Source organism: Xenopus tropicalis, chromosome 8, assembly GCF_000004195.4.
Source record: "Xenopus tropicalis strain Nigerian chromosome 8, UCB_Xtro_10.0, whole genome shotgun sequence".
NCBI classification, from domain to species: domain Eukaryota; kingdom Metazoa; phylum Chordata; class Amphibia; order Anura; family Pipidae; genus Xenopus; species Xenopus tropicalis.
In genome coordinates, this window is record NC_030684.2 from 141,252,457 (window position 1) to 141,275,048 (window position 22,592).

General features: G+C 44.4%; 1 protein-coding gene across 3 annotated transcripts in view; it reads right to left on the reverse strand.

Moving 5' to 3' along the window:
- The window catches only part of LOC100495765, a 35,912-nt gene that overhangs the window by 8,767 nt on the left and 4,553 nt on the right, over positions 1 to 22,592 (reverse strand). For 2 of the 3 annotated variants that reach the window (XM_031891162.1, XM_031891163.1), the window contains exons 3-17: positions 22,501 to 22,578; positions 22,364 to 22,411; positions 19,575 to 19,671; positions 17,350 to 17,558; positions 16,255 to 16,357; positions 15,862 to 16,103; positions 14,447 to 14,546; positions 11,831 to 12,039; positions 11,647 to 11,746; positions 10,351 to 10,559; positions 9,061 to 9,163; positions 8,648 to 8,889; positions 7,947 to 8,052; positions 7,377 to 7,418; positions 4,772 to 4,807 (exon numbers count right to left, since the gene is read on the reverse strand). In XM_031891162.1, the coding sequence (XP_031747022.1) occupies positions 4,772 to 4,807; positions 7,377 to 7,418; positions 7,947 to 8,052; positions 8,648 to 8,889; positions 9,061 to 9,163; positions 10,351 to 10,559; positions 11,647 to 11,746; positions 11,831 to 12,039; positions 14,447 to 14,546; positions 15,862 to 16,103; positions 16,255 to 16,357; positions 17,350 to 17,558; positions 19,575 to 19,671; positions 22,364 to 22,411; positions 22,501 to 22,578 (1,924 nt within the window). The remainder of the gene's footprint in view (positions 1 to 4,771; positions 4,808 to 7,376; positions 7,419 to 7,946; positions 8,053 to 8,647; positions 8,890 to 9,060; positions 9,164 to 10,350; positions 10,560 to 11,646; positions 11,747 to 11,830; positions 12,040 to 14,446; positions 14,547 to 15,861; positions 16,104 to 16,254; positions 16,358 to 17,349; positions 17,559 to 19,574; positions 19,672 to 22,363; positions 22,412 to 22,500; positions 22,579 to 22,592) is intronic. The other variant, XM_031891164.1, reaches the window with a different exon arrangement.

A 22,592-nucleotide genomic window follows, 5' to 3' on the forward strand; every position in this document is an offset into this window, starting at 1 on the left:
AGGGGTAGAGGGGATAGCTCTCAGTACAAGTGAGGGAATACAGGGGTAGGGGAGATAGCTCTCAGTACAAGTGAGGGAATACAGGGGTAGGGGGGATAGCTCTCAGAACAAGTGAGGGAATACAGGGGTAGGGGGGATAGCTCTCAGTACAAGTGAGGGAATACAGGGGTAGGGGAGATATCTCTCAGTACAAGTGAGGGAATACAGGGGTATGGGAGATAGCTCTCAGTACAAGTGAGGGAATACAGGGGTAGGGGGGATAGCTCTCAGAACAAGTGAGGGAATACAGGGGTAGGGGGGATAGCTCTCACTACAAGTGAGGGAATACAGGGGTATGGGAGATAGCTCTCAGTACAAGTGAGGGAATACAGGGGTAGGGGGGATAATTCTCAGTACAAGTGAGGGAATACAGGGGTAGGGGGATAGTTCTCAGTACAAGTGAGGGAATACAGGGGTAGGGGGGATAGTTCTCAGTACAAGTGAGGGAATACAGGGGTAGGGGAGATAGCTCTCAGAACAAGTGAGGGAATACAGGGGTAGGGGGATAGCTCTCACTACAAGTGAGGGAATACAGGGGTATGGGAGATAGCTCTCAGTACAAGTGAGGGAATACAGGGGTAGAGGGGATAGCTCTCAGTACAAGTGAGGGAATACAGGGGTAGGGGAGATAGCTCTCAGTACAAGTGAGGGAATACAGGGGTAGGGGAGATAGCTCTCAGTACAAGTGAGGGAATACAGGGGTAGGGGGGATAGCTCTCAGAACAAGTGAGGGAATACAGGGGTAGGGGGGATAGCTCTCACTACAAGTGAGGGAATACAGGGGTATGGGAGATAGCTCTCAGTACAAGTGAGGGAATACAGGGGTAGGGGGGATAATTCTCAGTACAAGTGAGGGAATACAGGGGTAGGGGAGATAGCTCTCAGAACAAGTGAGGGAATACAGGGGTAGGGGGGATAGCTCTCACTACAAGTGAGGGAATACAGGGGTAGGGGGGATAGTTCTCAGTACAAGTGAGGGAATACAGGGGTAGGGGAGATAGCTCTCAGAACAAGTGAGGGAATACAGGGGTAGGGGGATAGCTCTCACTACAAGTGAGGGAATACAGGGGTATGGGAGATAGCTCTCAGTACAAGTGAGGGAATACAGGGGTAGAGGGGATAGCTCTCAGTACAAGTGAGGGAATACAGGGGTAGGGGAGATAGCTCTCAGTACAAGTGAGGGAATACAGGGGTATGGGAGATAGCTCTCAGTACAAGTGAGGGAATACAGGGGTAGGGGAGATAGCTCTCAGAACAAGTGAGGGAATACAGGGGTAGGGGGGATAGCTCTCACTACAAGTGAGGGAATACAGGGGTATGGGAGATAGCTCTCAGTACAAGTGAGGGAATACAGGGGTAGGGGGGATAATTCTCAGTACAAGTGAGGGAATACAGGGGTAGGGGGATAGTTCTCAGTACAAGTGAGGGAATACAGGGGTAGGGGGGATAGTTCTCAGTACAAGTGAGGGAATACAGGGGTAGGGGAGATAGCTCTCAGAACAAGTGAGGGAATACAGGGGTAGGGGGGATAGCTCTCACTACAAGTGAGGGAATACAGGGGTATGGGAGATAGCTCTCAGTACAAGTGAGGGAATACAGGGGTAGGGGGGATAATTCTCAGTACAAGTGAGGGAATACAGGGGTAGGGGGATAGTTCTCAGTACAAGTGAGGGAATACAGGGGTAGGGGGGATAGTTCTCAGTACAAGTGAGGGAATACAGGGTAGGGGAGATAGCTCTCAGTACAAGTGAGGGAATACAGGGGTAGGGGAGATAGCTCTCAGTACAAGTGAGGGAATACAGGGGTAGGGGGGATAGCTCTCAGTACAAGTGAGGGAATACAGGGGTAGGGGGGATAGCTCTTAGTACAAGTGAGGGAATACAGGGGTATGGGAGATAGCTCTCAGTACAAGTGAGGGAATACAGGGGTAGGGGGGATAGCTCTTAGTACAAGTGAGGGAATACAGGGGTAGGGGAGATAGCTCTCAGTACAAGTGAGGGAATACAGGGGTAGGGGAGATAGCTCTCAGTACAAGTGAGGGAATACGGGGTAGGGGGGATAGCTCTCAGTACAAGTGAGGGAATACAGGGGTAGGGGGGATAGCTCTCAGTACAAGTGAGGGAATACAGGGGTAGAGGGGATAGCTCTCAGTACAAGTGAGGGAATACAGGGGTAGGGGAGATAGCTCTCAGTACAAGTGAGGGAATACAGGGGTAGGGGGGATAGCTCTCAGAACAAGTGAGGGAATACAGGGGTAGGGGGGATAGCTCTCAGTACAAGTGAGGGAATACAGGGGTAGGGGAGATAGCTCTCAGAACAAGTGAGGGAATACAGGGGTAGGGGGGATAGCTCTCACTACAAGTGAGGGAATACAGGGGTATGGGAGATAGCTCTCAGTACAAGTGAGGGAATACAGGGGTAGGGGGGATAATTCTCCGTACAAGTGAGGGAATACAGGGGTAGGGGGATAGTTCTCAGTACAAGTGAGGGAATACAGGGGTAGGGGGGATAGTTCTCAGTACAAGTGAGGGAATACAGGGGTAGGGGAGATAGCTCTCAGTACAAGTGAGGGAATACAGGGGTAGGGGGATAGTTCTCAGTACAAGTGAGGGAATACAGGGGTAGGGGGATAGCTCTCAGTACAAGTGAGGGAATACAGGGGTAGGGGGATAGCTCTCAGTACAAGTGAGGGAATACAGGGGTAGGGGGGATAGCTCTCAGTACAAGTGAGGGAATACAGGGGTAGGGGGGATAGCTCTCAGTACAAGTGAGGGAATACAGGGGTAGGGGGATAGCTCTCAGTACAAGTGAGGGAATACAGGGGTAGGGGGGATAGTTCTCAGTACAAGTGAGGGAATACAGGGGTATGGGGGATAGTTCTCAGTACAAGTGAGGGAATACAGGGGTAGGGGGGATAGCTCTCAGTACAAGTGAGGGAATACAGGGGTAGGGGGGATAGTTCTCAGTACAAGTGAGGGAATACAGGGGTATGGGGATAGCTCTCAGTACAAGTGAGGGAATACAGGGGTAGGGGGGATAGTTCTCAGTACAAGTGAGGGAATACAGGGGTAGGGGAGATAGCTCTCAGTACAAGTGAGGGAATACAGGGGTATGGGAGATAGCTCTCAGTACAAGTGAGGGAATACAGGGGTAGGGGGATAGTTCTCAGTACAAGTGAGGGAATACAGGGGTATGGGGGATAGCTCTCAGTACAAGTGAGGGAATACAGGGGTAGGGGGGATAGTTCTCAGTACAAGTGAGGGAATACAGGGGTAGGGGAGATAGCTCTCAGTACAAGTGAGGGAATACAGGGGTAGGGGAGATAGCTCTCAGTACAAGTGAGGGAATACAGGGGTAGGGGGGATAGCTCTCAGTACAAGTGAGGGAATACAGGGGTAGGGGGGATAGCTCTCAGTACAAGTGAGGGAATACAGGGGTAGGGGAGATAGCTCTCAGTACAAGTGAGGGAATACAGGGGTAGGGGAGATAGCTCTCAGTACAAGTGAGGGAATACAGGGGTAGGGGAGATAGCTCTCAGTACAAGTGAGGGAATACAGGGGTAGGGGAGATAGCTCTCAGTACAAGTGAGGGAATACAGGGGTAGGGGAGATAGCTCTCAGTACAAGTGAGGGAATACAGGGGTAGGGGGGATAGCTCTCAGTACAAGTGAGGGAATACAGGGGTAGGGGAGATAGCTCTCAGTACAAGTGAGGGAATACAGGGTTATGGGGGATAGCTCTCAGTACAAGTGAGGGAATACAGGGGTAGGGGGGATAGCTCTCAGTACAAGTGAGGGAATACAGGGGTAGGGGAGATAGCTCTCAGTACAAGTGAGGGAATACAGGGGTAGGGGAGATAGCTCTCAGTACAAGTGAGGGAATACAGGGGTAGGGGGATAGCTCTCAGTACAAGTGAGGGAATACAGGGGTAGGGGGATAGCTCTCAGTACAAGTGAGGGAATACAGGGGTAGGGGAGATAGCTCTCAGTACAAGTGAGGGAATACAGGGGTGGGGGGATAGCTCTCAGTACAAGTGAGGGAATACAGGGGTAGGGGAGATAGCTCTCAGTACAAGTGAGGGAATACAGGGGTATGGGAGATAGCTCTCAGTACAAGTGAGGGAATACAGGGGTAGGGGAGATATCTCTCAGTACAAGTGAGGGAATACAGGGGTAGGGGGGATAGCTCTCAGTACAAGTTGATCCAGGGACTGGTCCGATTGCCATCTTGGAGTCAGGAAGGAATTTTTTCCCCTCTGGGGCAAATTAGAGAGGCTTCAGATGGGGTTTTTGCCTTCCTCTGGATCAACTTGTAGTTAGGCAGGTTATATATAGGCATTATGGTTGAACTTGATGGACGTATGTCTTTTTTCAACCCAACTTACTATGTTACTATGTTACTATGTTACCCAATAAGGCTAATAAGGTCAAGGAGAAGCCCCAGGAAGTACTGCCATTATACTAAGGCCACTGAGTACTTAATATACAGGGCAGGGGGGATACACAGATACGTATCCTATCCGGAACCTGACCCATATGTGATGGTGGGCCAACCAGTCAAGGATCTCCCAGTCTACCAGCCAGGGCTGGACCAATGGCCTTCAGCTTCCCCTCCTGATATTATAAAGGGGAGCACAGAGAAAGAGTTGAAGACTGGTTTATACCACATATTGGGAGGGGGGGGAGACCGGAAGTAGATTTCTGCCTCCCCCCCAGCCCCACCCAGTCACTTACCTGGGACCATCGCACTGTTCATCGGCAGATATTGCTCTGTTGGTGACAATACAATGTAAGGAATGAAGTAACAACTCCCACAGTCTCCTGGGTAAAAAATCCCACATCATCCCACTGACTCTTCTTTATACCCTGGCACCCTACCCTTATACAGGGAACTCTGAGTATCACTCATGTATTATAAGGGATAATGTACCCCCTACTGTAAATGATAAGGATATTAGCAGTCACTGAGGGGGTCTGTGCCCCCCATATAAAGGCACAAGGCTGCAGGCTGAGTTATACAGGGAACTCTGAGTATCACTCATGTATTATAAGGGATAATGTACCCCCTACTGTAAATGATAAGGATATTAGCAGTCACTGAGGGGCTCTGTGCCCATATAAAGGCACAAGGCTGCAGGCTGAGTTATACAGGGAACTCTGAGTATCACTCATGTATTATAAGGGATAATGTACCCCCTACTGTAAATGATAAGGATATTAGCAGTCACTGAGGGGTTCTGTGCCCATATAAAGGCACAAGGCTGCAGGCTGAGTTATACAGGGAACTCTGAGTATCACTCATGTATTATAAGGGATAATGTACCCCCTACTGTAAATGATAAGGATATTAGCAGTCACTGAGGGGTTCTGTGCCCATATAAAGGCACAAGGCTGCAGGCTGAGTTATACAGGGAACTCTGAGTATCACTCATGTATTATATGGGATAATGTACCCCCTACTGTAAATGATAAGGATATTAGCAGTCACTGAGGGGTTCTGTGCCCATATAAAGGCACAAGGCTGCAGGCTGAGTTATACAGGGAACTCTGAGTATCACTCATGTATTATAAGGGATAATGTACCCCCTACTGTAAATGATAAGGATATTAGCAGTCACTGAGGGGTTCTGTGCCCATATAAAGGCACAAGGCTGCAGGCTGAGTTATACAGGGAACTCTGAGTATCACTCATGTATTATATGGGATAATGTACCCCCTACTGTAAATGATAAGGATATTAGCAGTCACTGAGGGGTTCTGTGCCCATATAAAGGCACAAGGCTGCAGGCTGAGTTATACAGGGAACTCTGAGTATCACTCATGTATTATAAGGGATAATGTACCCCCTACTGTAAATGATAAGGATATTAGCAGTCACTGAGGGGTTCTGTGCCCCCCATATAAAGGCACAAGGCTGCAGGCTGAGTTATACAGGGAACTCTGAGTATCACTCATATATTATAAGGGATAATGTACCCCCTACTGTAAATGATAAGGATATTAGCAGTCACTGAGGGGTTCTGTGCCCATATAAAGGCACAAGGCTGCAGGCTGAGTTATACAGGGAACTCTGAGTATCACTCATGTATTATAAGGGATAATGTACCCCCTACTGTAAATGATAAGGATATTAGCAGTCACTGAGGGGTTCTGTGCCCATATAAAGGCACAAGGCTGCAGGCTGAGTTATACAGGGAACTCTGAGTATCACTCATGTATTATAAGGGATAATGTACCCCCTACTGTAAATGATAAGGATATTAGCAGTCACTGAGGGGTTCTGTGCCCCCCATATAAAGGCACAAGGCTGCAGGCTGAGTTATACAGGGAACTCTGAGTATCACTCATGTATTATAAGGGATAATGTACCCCCTACTGTAAATGATAAGGATATTAGCAGTCACTGAGGGGTTCTGTGCCCCCCATATAAAGGCACAAGGCTGCAGGCTGAGTTATACAGGGAACTCTGAGTATCACTCATGTATTATAAGGGATAATGTACCCCCTACTGTAAATGATAAGGATATTAGCAATCACTGAGGGGTTCTGTGCCCCCCATATAAAGGCACAAGGCTGCAGGCTGAGTTATACAGGGAACTCTGAGTATCACTCATGTATTATAAGGGATAATGTACCCCCTACTGTAAATGATAAGGATATTAGCAGTCACTGAGGGGTTCTGTGCCCATATAAAGGCACAAGGCTGCAGGCTGAGTTATACAGGGAACTCTGAGTATCACTCATGTATTATATGGGATAATGTACCCCCTACTGTAAATGATAAGGATATTAGCAGTCACTGAGGGGTTCTGTGCCCCCCATATAAAGGCACAAGGCTGCAGGCTGAGTTATACAGGGAACTCTGAGTATCACTCATGTATTATATGGGATAATGTACCCCCTACTGTAAATGATAAGGATATTAGCAGTCACTGAGGGGTTCTGTGCCCCCCATATAAAGGCACAAGGCTGCAGGCTGAGTTATACAGGGAACTCTGAGTATCACTCATATATTATAAGGGATAATGTACCCCCTACTGTAAATGATAAGGATATTAGCAGTCACTGAGGGGTTCTGTGCCCATATAAAGGCACAAGGCTGCAGGCTGAGTTATACAGGGAACTCTGAGTATCACTCATGTATTATAAGGGATAATGTACCCCCTACTGTAAATGATAAGGATATTAGCAGTCACTGAGGGGTTCTGTGCCCCCCATATAAAGGCACAAGGCTGCAGGCTGAGTTATACAGGGAACTCTGAGTATCACTCATGTATTATAAGGGATAATGTACCCCCTACTGTAAATGATAAGGATATTGAACCACTATTTTACTTACCTCTAAATGAAGACAGCGAGTTAAATATCGATTTGGAATTGGCTAATAGGGAAAGACAAGATATAACAATTAGCGCTGGACAAGTTATACAGTATACAGCACTTGTGCCTGGTCCCCATCAGAACAAGACTCTGAATTCTAACAAATAGTGACTAAACTTAAAGGGGACGTGTCACCCTAAGAATTAGTTGCAAATTTATTTCTATCATGTTAGTCAAGCAACATAAACTTCATTTACACTATATAAATAATATAAATATTGTTTCCTTCATTCCTGGAATTACACAATCACAGAATACAGGCAGGCGCCATTTTGTGGACACTGTTAGTAAGGCAAGCTTTGCATCATGCTAAAATCTTGTTCATGTGATTGAATGGGGTACCCAATTAGATGGTGAGGAGGGAGGGGGAATGTGAGGAGTGCAGTGAGATCTAGAAAGTGAAAAAAAATATCTGCCCCGCCCTGACATAGGGGCGGGGAAAGCAATATATGACTGACAGCTGGGATTTTTTAGATCCTGCATCCCATACACAATATTGACCAACAACGTCGAACTGAGCTTTACTTACGTTGCAAGTGCACAAGATTGCCGTCTCCAACATAGACTCCCCAGTGACTGTAGGCCCCCCACAGGCGGACAAACTCAATCAGGTCTCCAGGCTCAGGCGGCGGCTGCTGCTCAATGACAAAAGTTTACAGACGTTTTTAAAGATTGGCCTTACAGAACAAAAAGTTCCATTAAATATAGAAAAATATTAAGACCAATAGCAAGCTGGTTTGGAATGTAGAATAGGGATCCCCAAACTTTTTTATTTGAGAGCCACACTCAGATGTAAAAAGTGTTGGGGAGCCACACAAGCAAGAAAAAAGTTCTTTGGGGATGTCAAATAAGGGCTGTGATTGGCTAGGAGTCTCTGTTTGGAGTTAAACTGTGTCTCTGGGCTTCCAAAACTTGGGCACCTACATTGAGGCAACAACAAGGGGGGTAGGTGGGCAACATGTTGCTTCTGAGCCACTGGTTGGGGATCCTGCCTTAGAATATATACTGTATTTATCTTTCCCATGGATAGACCTCCCTAAAGTAAATGAATCCGAGGAACTGTCAGATACCTCTTCTGAAAGGTTGGCCAAACTAGTCAAGGTCTTCACTGAACAATATGAAAGCCTGACCAGTATTCACATTCTGATCCAACACCAAGAATCCCCAATGATTCTAGCTATATGGAGTCATGGTTCCACAGGATCCATAGTAGGATAGATATTTCCTCACCTTATTTGAGACCTTCATTCCATATCTCAGTTCAGTTAGAAACAGCTGATCGGTGTCATCGTCCTCCCCCCAAGTCACCTTCTCCCCAATTCTCTGTTTGGCTTCGATGGCGATGTCTACTTGCTTTTTAGGCTTTAACATCTGATCGTATTTGTTGATGACTTTGATGCCCTTCAGTTGGGTTAGAGGGACCTCCTGTACATAAGCCGTTTCTGAAGGTTCGGGGAATCCTTCCTGCAGACCTGACGGCAGTAAGATATGAGTTAGTGAGCAGCCAATGACAACTGATTTTATTACATGGACAGTTGTTGCAAAGTGAGGAAGTGTTTGTACCTCCTTATTAGAAGAAGCTCAGGGAACCCCAAGCAGAGGTGTGAAGGCACAGTTCCTCAGTACAATACCATAACTCTTACCTCTGTCCAGATAAACCACAGTGCTCTCTCCTGTATAAATACCCCAGTGTTCCTTGTTCTGGAACGAATAACAAAGTATCTCTCCGGCGTCAGGGGGCGGATTCTGAAAGGGAAATAACACATTTTCTGCATGAGTCCCACTTTGTCCCTTTCTGTTACTCCTGGGATCCACCAGAGAACCTGTGTTAAGGTGGCCATACACGGGCCGATTGTAGCTGCCGATATGGGACCCTTAGACCAATTCGGATGCTTATCGGCCCGTGTAGGGGCAGGAACGATGGGCATGCCTGACCGACATCTGGCCTGAAATCGGGCAGATATCGATCGGGCAGGTTGATATCGGTCCCTTAGACCTATTCGGCAGCTTATCGGCCCGTATAGGGGCAGCAACGTCTGGCCTGTCCAACTGATATCTGGCCTGAAATTGGGCAGATATCGATCAGGCAGGTTAAAAGATATAATTGGATCGGGGACCGTATCGGCTCGTTGATGTGGTCCCCGAACCGACTGTGCCCATTGCCGCCGTTATAAATTCGATCGTTTGGCCCTGGGGGCTAATAAATTGGCCTACATTTGCCCGATATCGCCCACCTGTTGGGAGGGATATCGGGAGAAGATCCACCCGTTTGGTCGAGCAGATCTTAACGTGTATGGCCACCTTTAGGGGCTGAGAAGTTGCCCTATCCAGAAAGGATAGCTGTTCATTCCTGCTGTCCTTTGCACCAATCAGGGGCTGTGTGAGGCTTTCAATCGGGTTGGACTGGAGCTGCTCACTCCATGAGCAAAGGGGCTTCTCTGTATTAGTCTGGGAGGTCCTGGAACCCTGAATAATAGGTGTTTGAGAATTGACTTTGCTGCTGTATTTATAGTGCCAGTTGGTATTGGTTCTTATATAGGTTTATGGTGGTAATAAGGGGCTCCTAGCCTGGGACCCACTATGACCTGCCCCACTAGGAGATCCTTTGATACTCTGGTCCTGGTCTGACCTTATGCATCTATATGTTCGATTCCCTCTCTGTGCTGGAACTCTCCATAACTTCATATACAGCTAAGGATCTCCTATAGATGAAGCATTGTGTTCTGGATCTGCAGAAGGTCCGGATACAAAGCCACTGCACTTGGGGGTTTAAAGTTTTAAATATGACTATACTATATCACTATATTCAAGCTGGCCAATTATGTCAAAACCATCCCTGGCCAGCTTGAATATATTGCAATATATGGGCAAACAAACCCTGGGGCATTGCTTGGTAGCTTAATGCATCAACGTTATATAAGAAGGAAACCCACCTCATCTGAGCAGGCAATTCCATATCTCAGGTGTGTGACAAACAGTTCATCACTATCTTCTGCACATCTCCTCCCAAGCTGGCCGCGTACATCCGTCATCGCTAAAGCGATGGAGCGAGGTTTCAGTTTCCGGTCAAACTTGTTATTGACTCTATAGGAACGTCCGCCCGCGATTCTCCCAATGTAATCTTCCTCCACCAATCCGAACTCTGCAGAGAGTAAGAATCAAGACAGATGTGTTTTCTCCAGTTGGCATAGTGTGGATTTTCAGTCTAAGCCTAGATATAGATGATGGGCATCTAAAGTCATCTGGACGGCTTGGGGCTCAAGAACAGAAGAAGAGCTGGTTCCAGGTTTATGTTAAGTTTATAAGTGATTGATATTCCAATGCCTTAAATCTATAAACCATGGCATCTCTTCAACCATTAGATCTATGTGCATCTATGCTTTCCCCTTCTCAACAGAGATTAATGCCACCTCTACAGAGGGCAAATAAGGTTCTTTGGTCACTATAGTGACAACCCATTGACAACTTCTTATTGAAGAAGGTCTATCTATCATAGTTCCTGGATGCGCTCACTGTTCTGTCTATCTGGTTCTGACCCCTGCCTGTATCCTGACTTCAATGGAACTCTGCCTGGACTGACCCCTTTGCCTGCTTGACTTATCTTCTGTATCCTGACTTTGTACTGCATCGCTGTTCTGGTTTTGACCCGGCCTGCCTGACTCCGATTCTTGTAAGCTGACTCAGTCCTCATCCTACAATCTGGTTCCCTTGTCCCTCAGAACCTTTGCCCTGGTCCACTTTAAGACCTGGTGGCACCTAAGTAACGGAGGGCTCCACCCGAAGCCTGGGTGTGCTTTCAGTTCTCTCTGGTTCTGACCCCTGCCTGTATCCTGACTTCAACTGAACTCTGCCTGGACCTCATCGTACAATCTTGCTCCCTCAGAACCTTTGCTCTGGTTCTCTCACTTTAAGACCTGGTGTCACCCAAGTAATGGAGGGCTCCTCCTGAAGCCAAAGGTGGGTGTTATAGGCAGAAGTGTGAGCTGTAACTGGGACCTTGGCAATTGTCCTGGGTTACCGATCGTGACATTTTACATAGTACCAATTAAGTGGTCATAAGTATAATTCATATGGATATGTGGCTATATATAAGGAGAGCATCTTCTCCCATTGTGTTTGTGGCTTTCTCCTAGATGCTCTCATTTCCACCAACAACTTCATTGGCTCCTGATAAACTTGGTCCTTATAAATTGGAAAATTGGGGCTTGAAATGGAAAACCCTCACTCACCCGTCCTGTGTACAACCTTGCCATCTCCAACGTAGACCCCCCAGTGGTTTTTGACATGACGAAGAAACTCAATCAGGTCTCCAGCTTCAGGGATCGGCCTCTGGTCAACAACAAGAGTTGCATTTAATTAGAATTTACCAATTCCCTTTTAGCCAGGCACCCCTAGTACAAATATGGAACCCACCTCATCTGAGCAGGCAATTCCATATCTGAGTTGTGTAGCAAACAGTTCATCACTATCTTCTGCACATCTCTTCCCAAGCTGCCTGCAAACATCCTTGACCACTAACGTGCTGGAACGAGGTTTCAGTTTCCGGTCAAATTTATTATTAACTCTATAGGAATGGCCACCCGCGATTCTCCCAGTGTAATCTTCCTCCACCAATCCATGCTCTGCAGGAAATCAAGGCAGTTGTGTTTTCTGTAATTCACCTTTTGCATATTTGTGATCTCATGATAGATAGAGAGATAGATAGATAGATAGATAGATAGATCCCCAAAGAGAGGTACTTAGGGGAAGATAGTGATACCTATATAGGGACCCTCAGGTTTAGTTTCCCTTTAGTTAGACAGTTCGTTGGAAGCTTGGGCAGCTAAGTGGACCTTTATTTAGAGAAGACACCTAAAGTGGTCCTAAACCCAAGGATGAGAAACACTTCATTATCTTATGCAAAAGTAATTGATTGGTAGTTTTAGAAATGCCCATTAGGCGGCAGTATGTTAATGTATAAAAGAGAGAACTTGTTGATGCTCAGGGTCTTCTCTGGGTCTTCCTCAGGGTCTACCCTTGGCTAAAGGTCTTAGCTCAGGATAGTTAGAAATGTCCACTAGGTGGCAGTATGTTAGTGTATAAAAGAGAGAACTTGTTGATGCTCAGGGTCTTCTCTGGGTCTTCCTCAGGGTCTACCCTGGGCTAAAGGTCTTGGCACAGGATAGTTAGAAATGTCCACTAGGCGGCAGTATGTTAGTGTATAAAAGAGAGAACTTGTTGATGCTTAGGGTCTTTTTTGGGTCTTCCTCAAGGTCTACCCCGGCTAAAGGTCTTAGCTCAGGATAGTTAGTAATGTAAACTAGGTGGCAGTATGTTAGTGTATAAAAGAGAGAACTTGTTGATGCTCAGGGTCTTTTTTGGGTCTTCCTCAGGGTCTACCCTGGGCTAAATGTCTTAGCTCAGGATAGTTAGAAATGTCCACTAGGTGGCAGTAGTTAGTGTGTAAAAAATAGAACTTGTTGATGCTCAGGGTCTTCTCTGGGTCTACCCTGGGTTAAAGGTCTTAGCTCAGGATAGTTAGAAATGTCCACTAGGTGGCAGTATGTTAGTGTATAAAAGAGAGAACTTGTTGATGCTCAGGGTCTTCTCTGGGTCTTCCTCAGGGTCTACCCTGGGCTAAAGGTCTTAGCTCAGGTTAGTTAGAAATGTCCACTAGGTGGCAGTATGTTAGTGTACAAAAGAGAGAACTTGTTGATGCTCAGGGTCTTCTCTGGGTCTTCCTTAGGGTCTACCCTGGGCTAAAGGTCTTAGCTCAGGATAGTTAGAAATGTCCACTAGGCGGCAGTATGTTAGTGTATAAAAGAGAGAACTTGTTCAAACTCAGGGTCTTCTCTGGGTCTTCCTCAGGGTCTTCCCTGGGCTAAAGGATTTAGCTCAGGATAGTTAACACAGTTAGTATTGTAATAGCTGCTCTAGGAGCGAGAGTTAGGGCTAGCTTAAGTAGTTGGCCAGCTCAAGGCCCCACCGAGGAGATCAGAGGGGTTAGGAACCCTGCAGTGAATTTGAAAGCAGTGATCAGGGACCTCAGAGGGTAAGCTCAGGGCAGAAAGGAGCCAACCGGAAGTGTGCAGATATCTAAGACTGGTTGTGAAGTTTGTGTTTGCAAGATCTCCACATGGTCATGATTATTCTACCACAACTGGTAGTATAACGTTGCCCAAATCCAGGTAATAAATACTGCTTCACATGCCCGTTGGTCTGTTTATAGCATTTTCAAAGACTTCTCTATCAGCAATAGGTGCCAAGGGTGCTGCTTTCAGAATAGCACTCAATAGAAAAAAACAATAGGTTAGCTGAAAGCAGTTCTAATGTGTAGCGCTAGCTCCTTCTGAAAGCTCAGACTCAGGCACACTTTACTGCTGCGCTGCAAGTTGGAGTGATATCCCCCCCTCACCCCCAGCAGCCGATCAGCAGAACAATGGGAAGGGAGCAAGATAGCAGCTCCCAGTAGGTATCAGAATAGCACTCAATAGTAAGAAATCCAAGTCTGGCTTGGGACTCCTCCAGTTACATGGGAGTAGGAGAAACAATAGGTTAGCTGAAAGCAGTTCTAATGTGTAGCGCTGGCTGAAAGCTCAGACTCAGGCACAAGGCACTGAGATGGCGCCTACACACCAATATTACAGCTACAAATACATTTGTTGGTTGAAGAATAAAAGGTTAAATGGCAGAGGGAATTATTTGCTATGTAACAGTGTCATTTAGAAATAAAAAGTGCCCCATAAGAACCAAAATTAGAACACAACATTGGGTTTAGAACAGGTACAAAGCTCATGCGTTGTTCATGCACCAAGGGTTGTGGGTTTGGGGTTAATAAAGTAGGAACTTGCAAATATTGGGAATGTGCATTGATAAACCACCTTTTCCCCCCATGTTCTTACTTGGTTCCTTGATGCCTTCAAAGTGGGACATATCTGCTCCGTGACACTTTCACATAATGTTTAATATTTCAGTACAGAGAGAGGAGGGATAAGAATCAGAAAGTGGGGGTGGAATTGGGGCAGAAAGTGGTTTATTAGCTTCACTTACCCGCCCTGTGCACAGCCTTGCCGTCTCCCACATAGACTGCCCAATGGTTTTTGGCATCTTGGAGAAACTCAATCAGGTCTCCAACCTCAGGCAGGGGGCGCTGGTCAAGAGCAAGAGTTGCATTTTAGTTACTGATCATTTGTTATTATCTGTTTGGCTTTTGTATTCAGCCCTGGTAGCCACAAATTGCAAATTCTATCTGGTTGCTAGGGGACAGTTGTACCTAAATACCAAGAAGATTAACGGAGATTAGTGATGAGTGAATCTGTCCCGTTTCACTTTGCCGAAAAATTCTCGAATCTTTCAAAAGATTTGCGAAATGGCGAAAATCTCGCGCGTTAAAAAAAATTGTCGCAGCTATTATTTTGTTGCCCGCGGCTATTATTTCGTCGCACGGCTATTATTTCGTCGCCCGCGGCTATTGTTTCGTCACGCGGCTATTGTTTCGTCACGTGGCTATTATTCCGTCGCCCGCGATGATTTTTGGACGCACAGCGAATTTTTCCGTGGCAAATTTTTTCATCCGTTTTGTGAAACAATCCGGCAATGGCGAAACACGGAAATTTGCCGTGAATCCATGCCTGGCGAAACATTTTGCCCCTCACTAACGGAGATATTTATTAAAGATATTTATCTTCTATATTTTTTGGTGAATTACTTTTCTCTACCCTCTCCTCATTCACTTTTGAGTCATTCAACCAACTGCCTGATGGCTGGGGTACCATCTATGGTATCTTCCCATCAAATTCCACCTATGGTATCTTCCCATCAAATTCCACCTATGGTATCTTCCCATCAAATTCCACCTATGGTATCTTCCCATCAAATTCCACCTATGGTATCTTCCCATCAAATTCCACCTATGGTATCTTCCCATCAAATTCCATTTATGGTATCTTCCCATCAAATTCCACCTATGGTATCTTCCCATCAAATTCCATTTATGGTATCTTCCCATCAAATTCCACCTATGGTATCTTCCCATCAAATTCCACCTATGGTATCTTCCCATCAAATTCCATTTATGGTATCTTCCCATCAAATTCCATCTATTGTATCTTCCCATCAAATTCCATCTATGGTATCTTCCCATCAAATTCCACCTATGGTATCTTCCCATCAAATTCCACCTATGGTATCTTCCCATCAAATTCCACCTATGGTATCTTCCCATCAAATTCCACCTATGGTATCTTCCCATCAAATTCCATCTATTGTATCTTCCCATCAAATTCCATCTATTGTATCTTCCCATCAAATTCCATCTATTGTATCTTCCCATCAAATTCCATCTGGCCAGTGTTGGAAATAAAATATTTAAAAGAAAACTTCAATACATCCCACTCCAATAAAAACCTAGGAGAGCTAGCTATGTATACAGGGGCAGGAACTCAGCCTAAAATAAATGCCCTCACCTTATCGGAGACCTTCACTCCATATCTCAGTTCAGTTACAAACAGCTGATCGGTGTCGTTCTTCTCCCCCCAAGTCATTCTCTCCCCAATTTTTTGCTTGGCTTCTATGGCCACATCTCCTTGTTTTTTGGGCTTTAATTTCTGATCATATTTGTTGATGACTCTGACGCCCTTCAGTTGGGTTAGAGGGACCTCCTGTACATAAGCCGTTTCTGAAGGTTCAGAGAATCCTTCCTGCAGACCTGAGGGCAGATAGAGATGAGCATTAAAGCTGACGATAGGGCCAATAGTGATGGTTTAATCAACAGAAGCTACTAATCTCCCTTCCAAGGGCATTGGATCAATAACCAGAACCAGATGTTCCTCAGCACAATACCATTCTCTAACTCTTACCTCTGTCGAGATAAACCACAGCGCTGTCTCCTGTATAAATACCCCAGTGTTCCTGGCTTTGGAATAAAAAACAAAGTATCTCTCCGGTGTTAGGAGGAGGATCCTGAAAGGGAAACACAGTAATTAAATGGTTTAATATTTTCCCCTTGAAATAGCCGTTTCCATTATAGTTGTTCCACTTCTAGTCGTCACTGTGTATGGGACATGTGATTGGTCATAGAATCTTTAACTTTAAAATCCATTGTCAAAATCCAATGGCACTGATACCATAGTGAGAATTGGACAATGGATGGGGACAGATGGCAACCTTTGCCTTGAGTGCCAAAGCCCCTTGGCCAGGCTCTCCCAGGCCAGCCCTGTAGCAATATTTTGTTTAGATCAGGGGTCCTCAAACTACTATGGTCCATGGCTCCAGTGAGTTACGTCACCGCGTCCCACCGGCCGATGATAATGAAGTATCTTGTGGCCGGGGGGGGCGAAGTTAATGACTAACTGGTCTGGCTCCCCAACAGTCTGAGGAGGCCGTGAACTGGAACTGAAAAGACTTGTTGGTAGGTGGAGGTGAGCACCTATGTACCTGTGCTACCAGGATCTTGTGAGTGCATATCCTTGAGGTATGTAGCCCATTATAACAGACTCATCATCATCATTGAACCATCCAGTGGCCACATCTGCCTTTTACAATAGATCCTTCCAGGTGGATTCTCCCATTCCATCCCTTCAGTTCTACTAAAAAGTCCATATTACAATAAGTACTGGCGACGCTACTCTATGGAGTGCTGGTTACTTCCCTTCCCACAAGCCACATAGCCCTATACCCCAACCCAAGAGTCCTACATATCATATGACATTACTCTAAGCATTTACATCAGGGTTGGGCCCTCAGTCTTTACCTTAGGGGCCACCAACAGCCATCATGTCCACTGCATCTATTGTTACATGCTGAGTAGGGCTACCAGGAACTCTGCCAACTCAATACCCAAGGTTAGTCTGGATATACTTGTGCATGGGATTGTGTGCCTTTATAGGTCTACATACTCATGTGTGTTCAATAATCTTCTAGATAAAGCTTATAGCCATAAATACAGAACCCACCTCATCTGAACAGGCCATTCCATATCTGAGTTGTGTAACAAACAGTTCATCATTATCTTCTGCACATCTCCTCCCAAGCTGTCTGCGCGCCTCCTTCATCACTAAAGCGCCGGAGAGAGGTTTTAGTTTCTGGTCAAATTTATTATTGACTCGATAGGAACGGCCTCCCGGGATTTTCCCGATGTCCTTTTCCTCCACCAGTCCACGCTCTGCAGAGAACAAACATAGCTGAGTTCTAACTGTAGTGACTGTGAATCCTTGGGTACTTGAAGGTACAAACCCAACAGTAGACTAAGTAGAAAAGATGCCACTCAAAGGTCTTGTGATGCTGAATAGAATCTTTAACACTTTACACCCAACTGATACAAAGCTTAATGATTGTTTGGGTACAACCACCCCATACGTGGTGGTAAGTCAAGGGCTACCATAGCAAATTGTGTCAATAGATGCCACAGACTTGCCCCAAGTGAAGGCTTATTCTCTGTCTCTGTTCATGGAACCCAACCCAGTTAGATGGACCATAATGTCACACATCACAAGAGCTTTGAGTTCTAGATTATTTTTTATATGAAATGAGAAATTATTTCTGCATTATCGTTTCAGTTAAAGACTAAATGAGACCTCAGAATGGTGAAAAGTTGCTGAACGGCTGGGTGTTCCTGGGCGCCAACAGACCAGTACTGATATGTGAGTTGCCCTAACTTGAAGCAGCAATAGCTTCCCCCCATCTCTATGTCAGTATTATGGACCTTTATTAGTCAATATCCAAAATACTGACAGTCAAGAGAAAGTCTTGGATCCCACTTGGTTGGGAAAGTGACAAGAAGAAAGAAGAGATCTGCTGGTTGTAGATGGTCTCCCAGTACATTTGCACCCCCAGTTTAAAAGGTACATGGCGCCTGGGAGGATGGGGGCTTTTAGGTGATAGGACTGATATATCAGATAGTAATAGAGCTCATCTATTAGTCTCCCCCAATCATTTAACCATGAAATAAACCCAATAGGGCTGTTCTGCCCCAATAAGGGGTAATTATATCTTAGTTGGGATCAAGTACAGGTACTGTTTTATTATTACAGAGAAAAGGGAATCATTTAACCATTAAATAAACCCAATAGGGCTGTTCTGCCCCCAATAAGGGGTAATTATATCTTAGTTGGGATCAAGTACAGGTACTGTTTTATTATTACAGAGAAAAGGGAATCATTTAACCATTAAATAAACCCAATAGGGCTGTTCTGCCCCAATAGGGGGTAATTATATCTTAGTTGGGATCAAGTACAGGTACTGTTTTATTATTACAGAGAAAAGGGAATCATTTAACCATTAAATAAACCCAATAGGGCTGTTCTGCCCCAATAAGGGGTAATTATATCTTAGTTGGGATCAAGTACAGGTACTGTTTTATTATTACAGAGAAAAGGGAATCATTTAACCATTAAATAAACCCAATAGGGCTGTTCTGCCCCAATAGGGGGTAATTATATCTTAGTTGGGATCAAGTACAGGTACTGTTTTATTATTACAGAGAAAAGGGAATCATTTAACCATTAAATAAACCCAATAGGGCTGTTCTGCCCCAATAGGGGGTAATTATATCTTAGTTGGGATCAAGTACAGGTACTGTTTTATTATTACAGAGAAAAGGGAATCATTTAACCATTAAATAAACCCAATAGGGCTGTTCTGCCCCCAATAAGGGGTAATTATATCTTAGTTGGGATCAAGTACAGGTACTGTTTAATTATTACAGAGAAAAGGGAATCATTTAACCATGAAATAAACCCAATAGGGCTGTTCTGCCCCAATAAGGGGTAATTATATCTTAGTTGGGATCAAGTACAGGTACTGTTTTATTATTATCGAGAAAAAGGAAACCATTTTTAAAAATGTGAATTATTTGTTTAAAATGGAGCCTATGGCAGATGGCCTTTCGTAATTCAGAACTTTCTGGATAATGGGTTTCCAGATGGGGACCAATATCTGTAATAGAAACCTCATTCGCTCTGTTTGTTTAATAAGCCATTAAACAGCTCTGATTGGAATCACTCACTGAGCATATTGCTGTATAGGAATGGCTACTGATACTACCGATTTCCATCCTTCTGTATCAGTTTTTCATCCTTATAGTGACTTTTATTAAGTAGATTATAGAACTGGTAATGTTGCAGCTTATTATAAAAGTTTATTAACAGGATAATAATAATAATAATAATAAGTACAATACCTGTTCTAAACGCCGCTTTGCCCCCTCCGGTACAAACTGCCCATTGGGATTTCTTCCCCAGAAATTCAATCATGTCTCCTGGGGCAGCATTTACTTTCTGGGGAGGGAAAAAAAGTCCACACTGGGTTCAAATCTGCAAATGTGTAGGAGCTGATTCATTATTGGGGCTGCTGCTCAGAATCAGAATTCTTATACCCAAACCTAAGGAAATACCATGGAAAGCAGCAATAAAAGGAAAGGTTTTGTGGGTCCTTCCTGTGATGTCTGTAGCCTGATCCCTTGATTGCTATAGCACAGTAAGTACTAAAGAGGGTTTTGTAGGGACCTAATCAAGGTCACTACCATTCAGCAGGAATGTACAACTTGGAACCATGGGGCTGTCACATGGTCTCCACTCTCCTGCTGTTTCCCAAACAGGAAGTGCTCCAGCGGCCATTTTAGGAGCATTGGCACTCATTCATGGAAAACAATAATGTGTTTAATTTTCACATGAAAAGGGGTGAAATAGAAAAGAATGATGGGATTAACTTCCCTTTGAAAACGTGTGAAATAGATAAGAATGATGGGATTGACTTCCTCTTGAAACTGGGTGACATAGAAAACAATGGTGGGATTAACTTCCCCTTGAAACTGGGTGAAACAGAAAAGAATGATGGGATTAATTTCCTCTTGAAACTGGGTGAAATAGAAAATAATAATGGGATTAACTTCCCCTTGAAACTGGGTGAAACAGAAAATAATAATGGGATTAACTTCCCCTTGAAACTGGGTGAAACAGAAAAGAATAATGGGATTAACTTCCTCTTGAAACTGAGTGACATAGAAAACAATGGTGGGATTATCTTCCTCTTGAAACTGGGTGACATAGAAAACAATGGTGGGATTAACTTCCCCTTGAAACTGGGTGAAACAGAAAAGAATGATGGGATTAATTTCCTCTTGAAACTGGGTGAAATAGAAAATAATAATGGGATTAACTTCCCCTTGAAACTGGGTGAAACAGAAAATAATAATGGGATTAACTTCCCCTTGAAACTGGGTGAAACAGAAAACAATGATGGGATTATCTTCCCCTTGAAACTGGGTGAAACAGAAAATAATAATGGGATTAACTTCCCCTTGAAACTGGGTGAAACAGAAAAGAATGATGGGATTATCTTCCCCTTAAAACTGAGTGAAACAGAAAATAGTTATGGGATTAACTTCCCCTTAAAACTGGGTAAAATAGAAAAGAATGATGGGATTATCTTCCCCTTAAAACTGGGTGAAATAGAAAAGAATGATGGGATTATCTTCCCCTTAAAACTGGGTGAAATAGAAAAGAATGATGGGATTATCTTCCCCTTAAAACTGGGTGAAATAGAAAACAATGATGGGATTAACTTCCCCTTGAAACTGGGTGAAACAGAAAACAATGATGGGATTATCTTCCCCTTAAAACTGGGTAAAATAGAAAAGAATGATGGGATTAACTTCCCCTTAAAACTGGGTGAAATAGAAAACAATGATGGGATTATCTTCCCCTTGAAACTGGGTGAAACAGAAAACAATGATGGGATTATCTTCCCCTTAAAACTGAGTGAAACAGAAAATAGTTATGGGATTAACTTCCCCTTAAAACTGGGTAAAATAGAAAAGAATGATGGGATTATCTTCCCCTTAAAACTGGGTGAAATAGAAAAGAATGATGGGATTATCTTCTCCTTAAAACTGGGTGAAATAGAAAACAATGATGGGATTATCTTCCCCTTAAAACTGGGTGAAATAGAAAAGAATGATGGGATTATCTTCTCCTTAAAACTGGGTGAAATAGAAAAGAATGATGGGATTATCTTCCCCTTAAAACTGGGTGAAACAAGAGAATGATGGGATTATCTTCCCCTTGAAACTGGGTGAAATAGAAAACAATGATGGGATTAACTTCCCCTTGAAACTGGGTGAAATAGAAAACAATGATGGGATTAACTTCCCCTTGAAACTGGGTGAAATAGAAAACAATGATGGGATTAACTTCCCCTTGAAACTGGGTGAAATAGAAAACAATGATGGGATTAACTTCCCCTTGAAACTGGGTGAAATAGAAAACAATGATGGGATTATCTTCCCCTTGAAACTGGGTGAAATAGAAAACAATGATGGGATTAACTTCCCCTTGAAACTGGGTGAAATAGAAAACAATGATGGGATTAACTTCCCCTTGAAACTGGGTGAAATAGAAAACAATGATGGGATTAACTTCCCCTTGAAACTGGGTGAAATAGAAAACAATGATGGGATTAACTTCCCCTTGAAACTGGGTGAAATAGAAAACAATGATGGGATTAACTTCCCCTTGAAACTGGGTGAAATAGAAAACAATGATGGGATTAACTTCCCCTTGAAACTGGGTGAAATAGAAAACAATGATGGGATTAACTTCCCCTTGAAACTGGGTGAAATACAAAACAATGATGGGATTAACTTCCCCTTGAAACTGGGTGAAACAGAAAACAATGATGGGATTAACTTCCCCTTGAAAAGTGTCAAGGGCAGCCTGTCACTATTCCATTCCTCTACTATTCTAAACTCCATAGGACTCAATGGTTCTCACCAGCATAAAAAGAGGGAATTGAACCCGTGTCTTGGTTGTGGTTAACTGGTCTCTGGTCTCATCCAGCCCATATGCTCTGAGCAGTGTGCAGAACCCTCCCCCTTGTCCCACCATGGAACTGAGCCTTAGCAACACCGGCCCATACTGTTCTCCATTCCCTCATTGGCCCTTCCATCTCTGAAAATCAGCATCTCGTTACCTGGACTCTTCTCGGGTCTCGGGCGATCAAGTCTGATAACAGCGACACCTAAATATGGGAAAGGAAGGTCTTATTAATGGAAATATTATTGATAAATAATCCAATAATCTGAAAATCATCACCAGTAAGTTTATTACCTGTCTAATCATTTCGGGGTACAGCTGTTCCACCGTGCCTCTCCCCCACAGTTCATTGCACTCTGACAGGATATATAACTAATAAGGGGGGA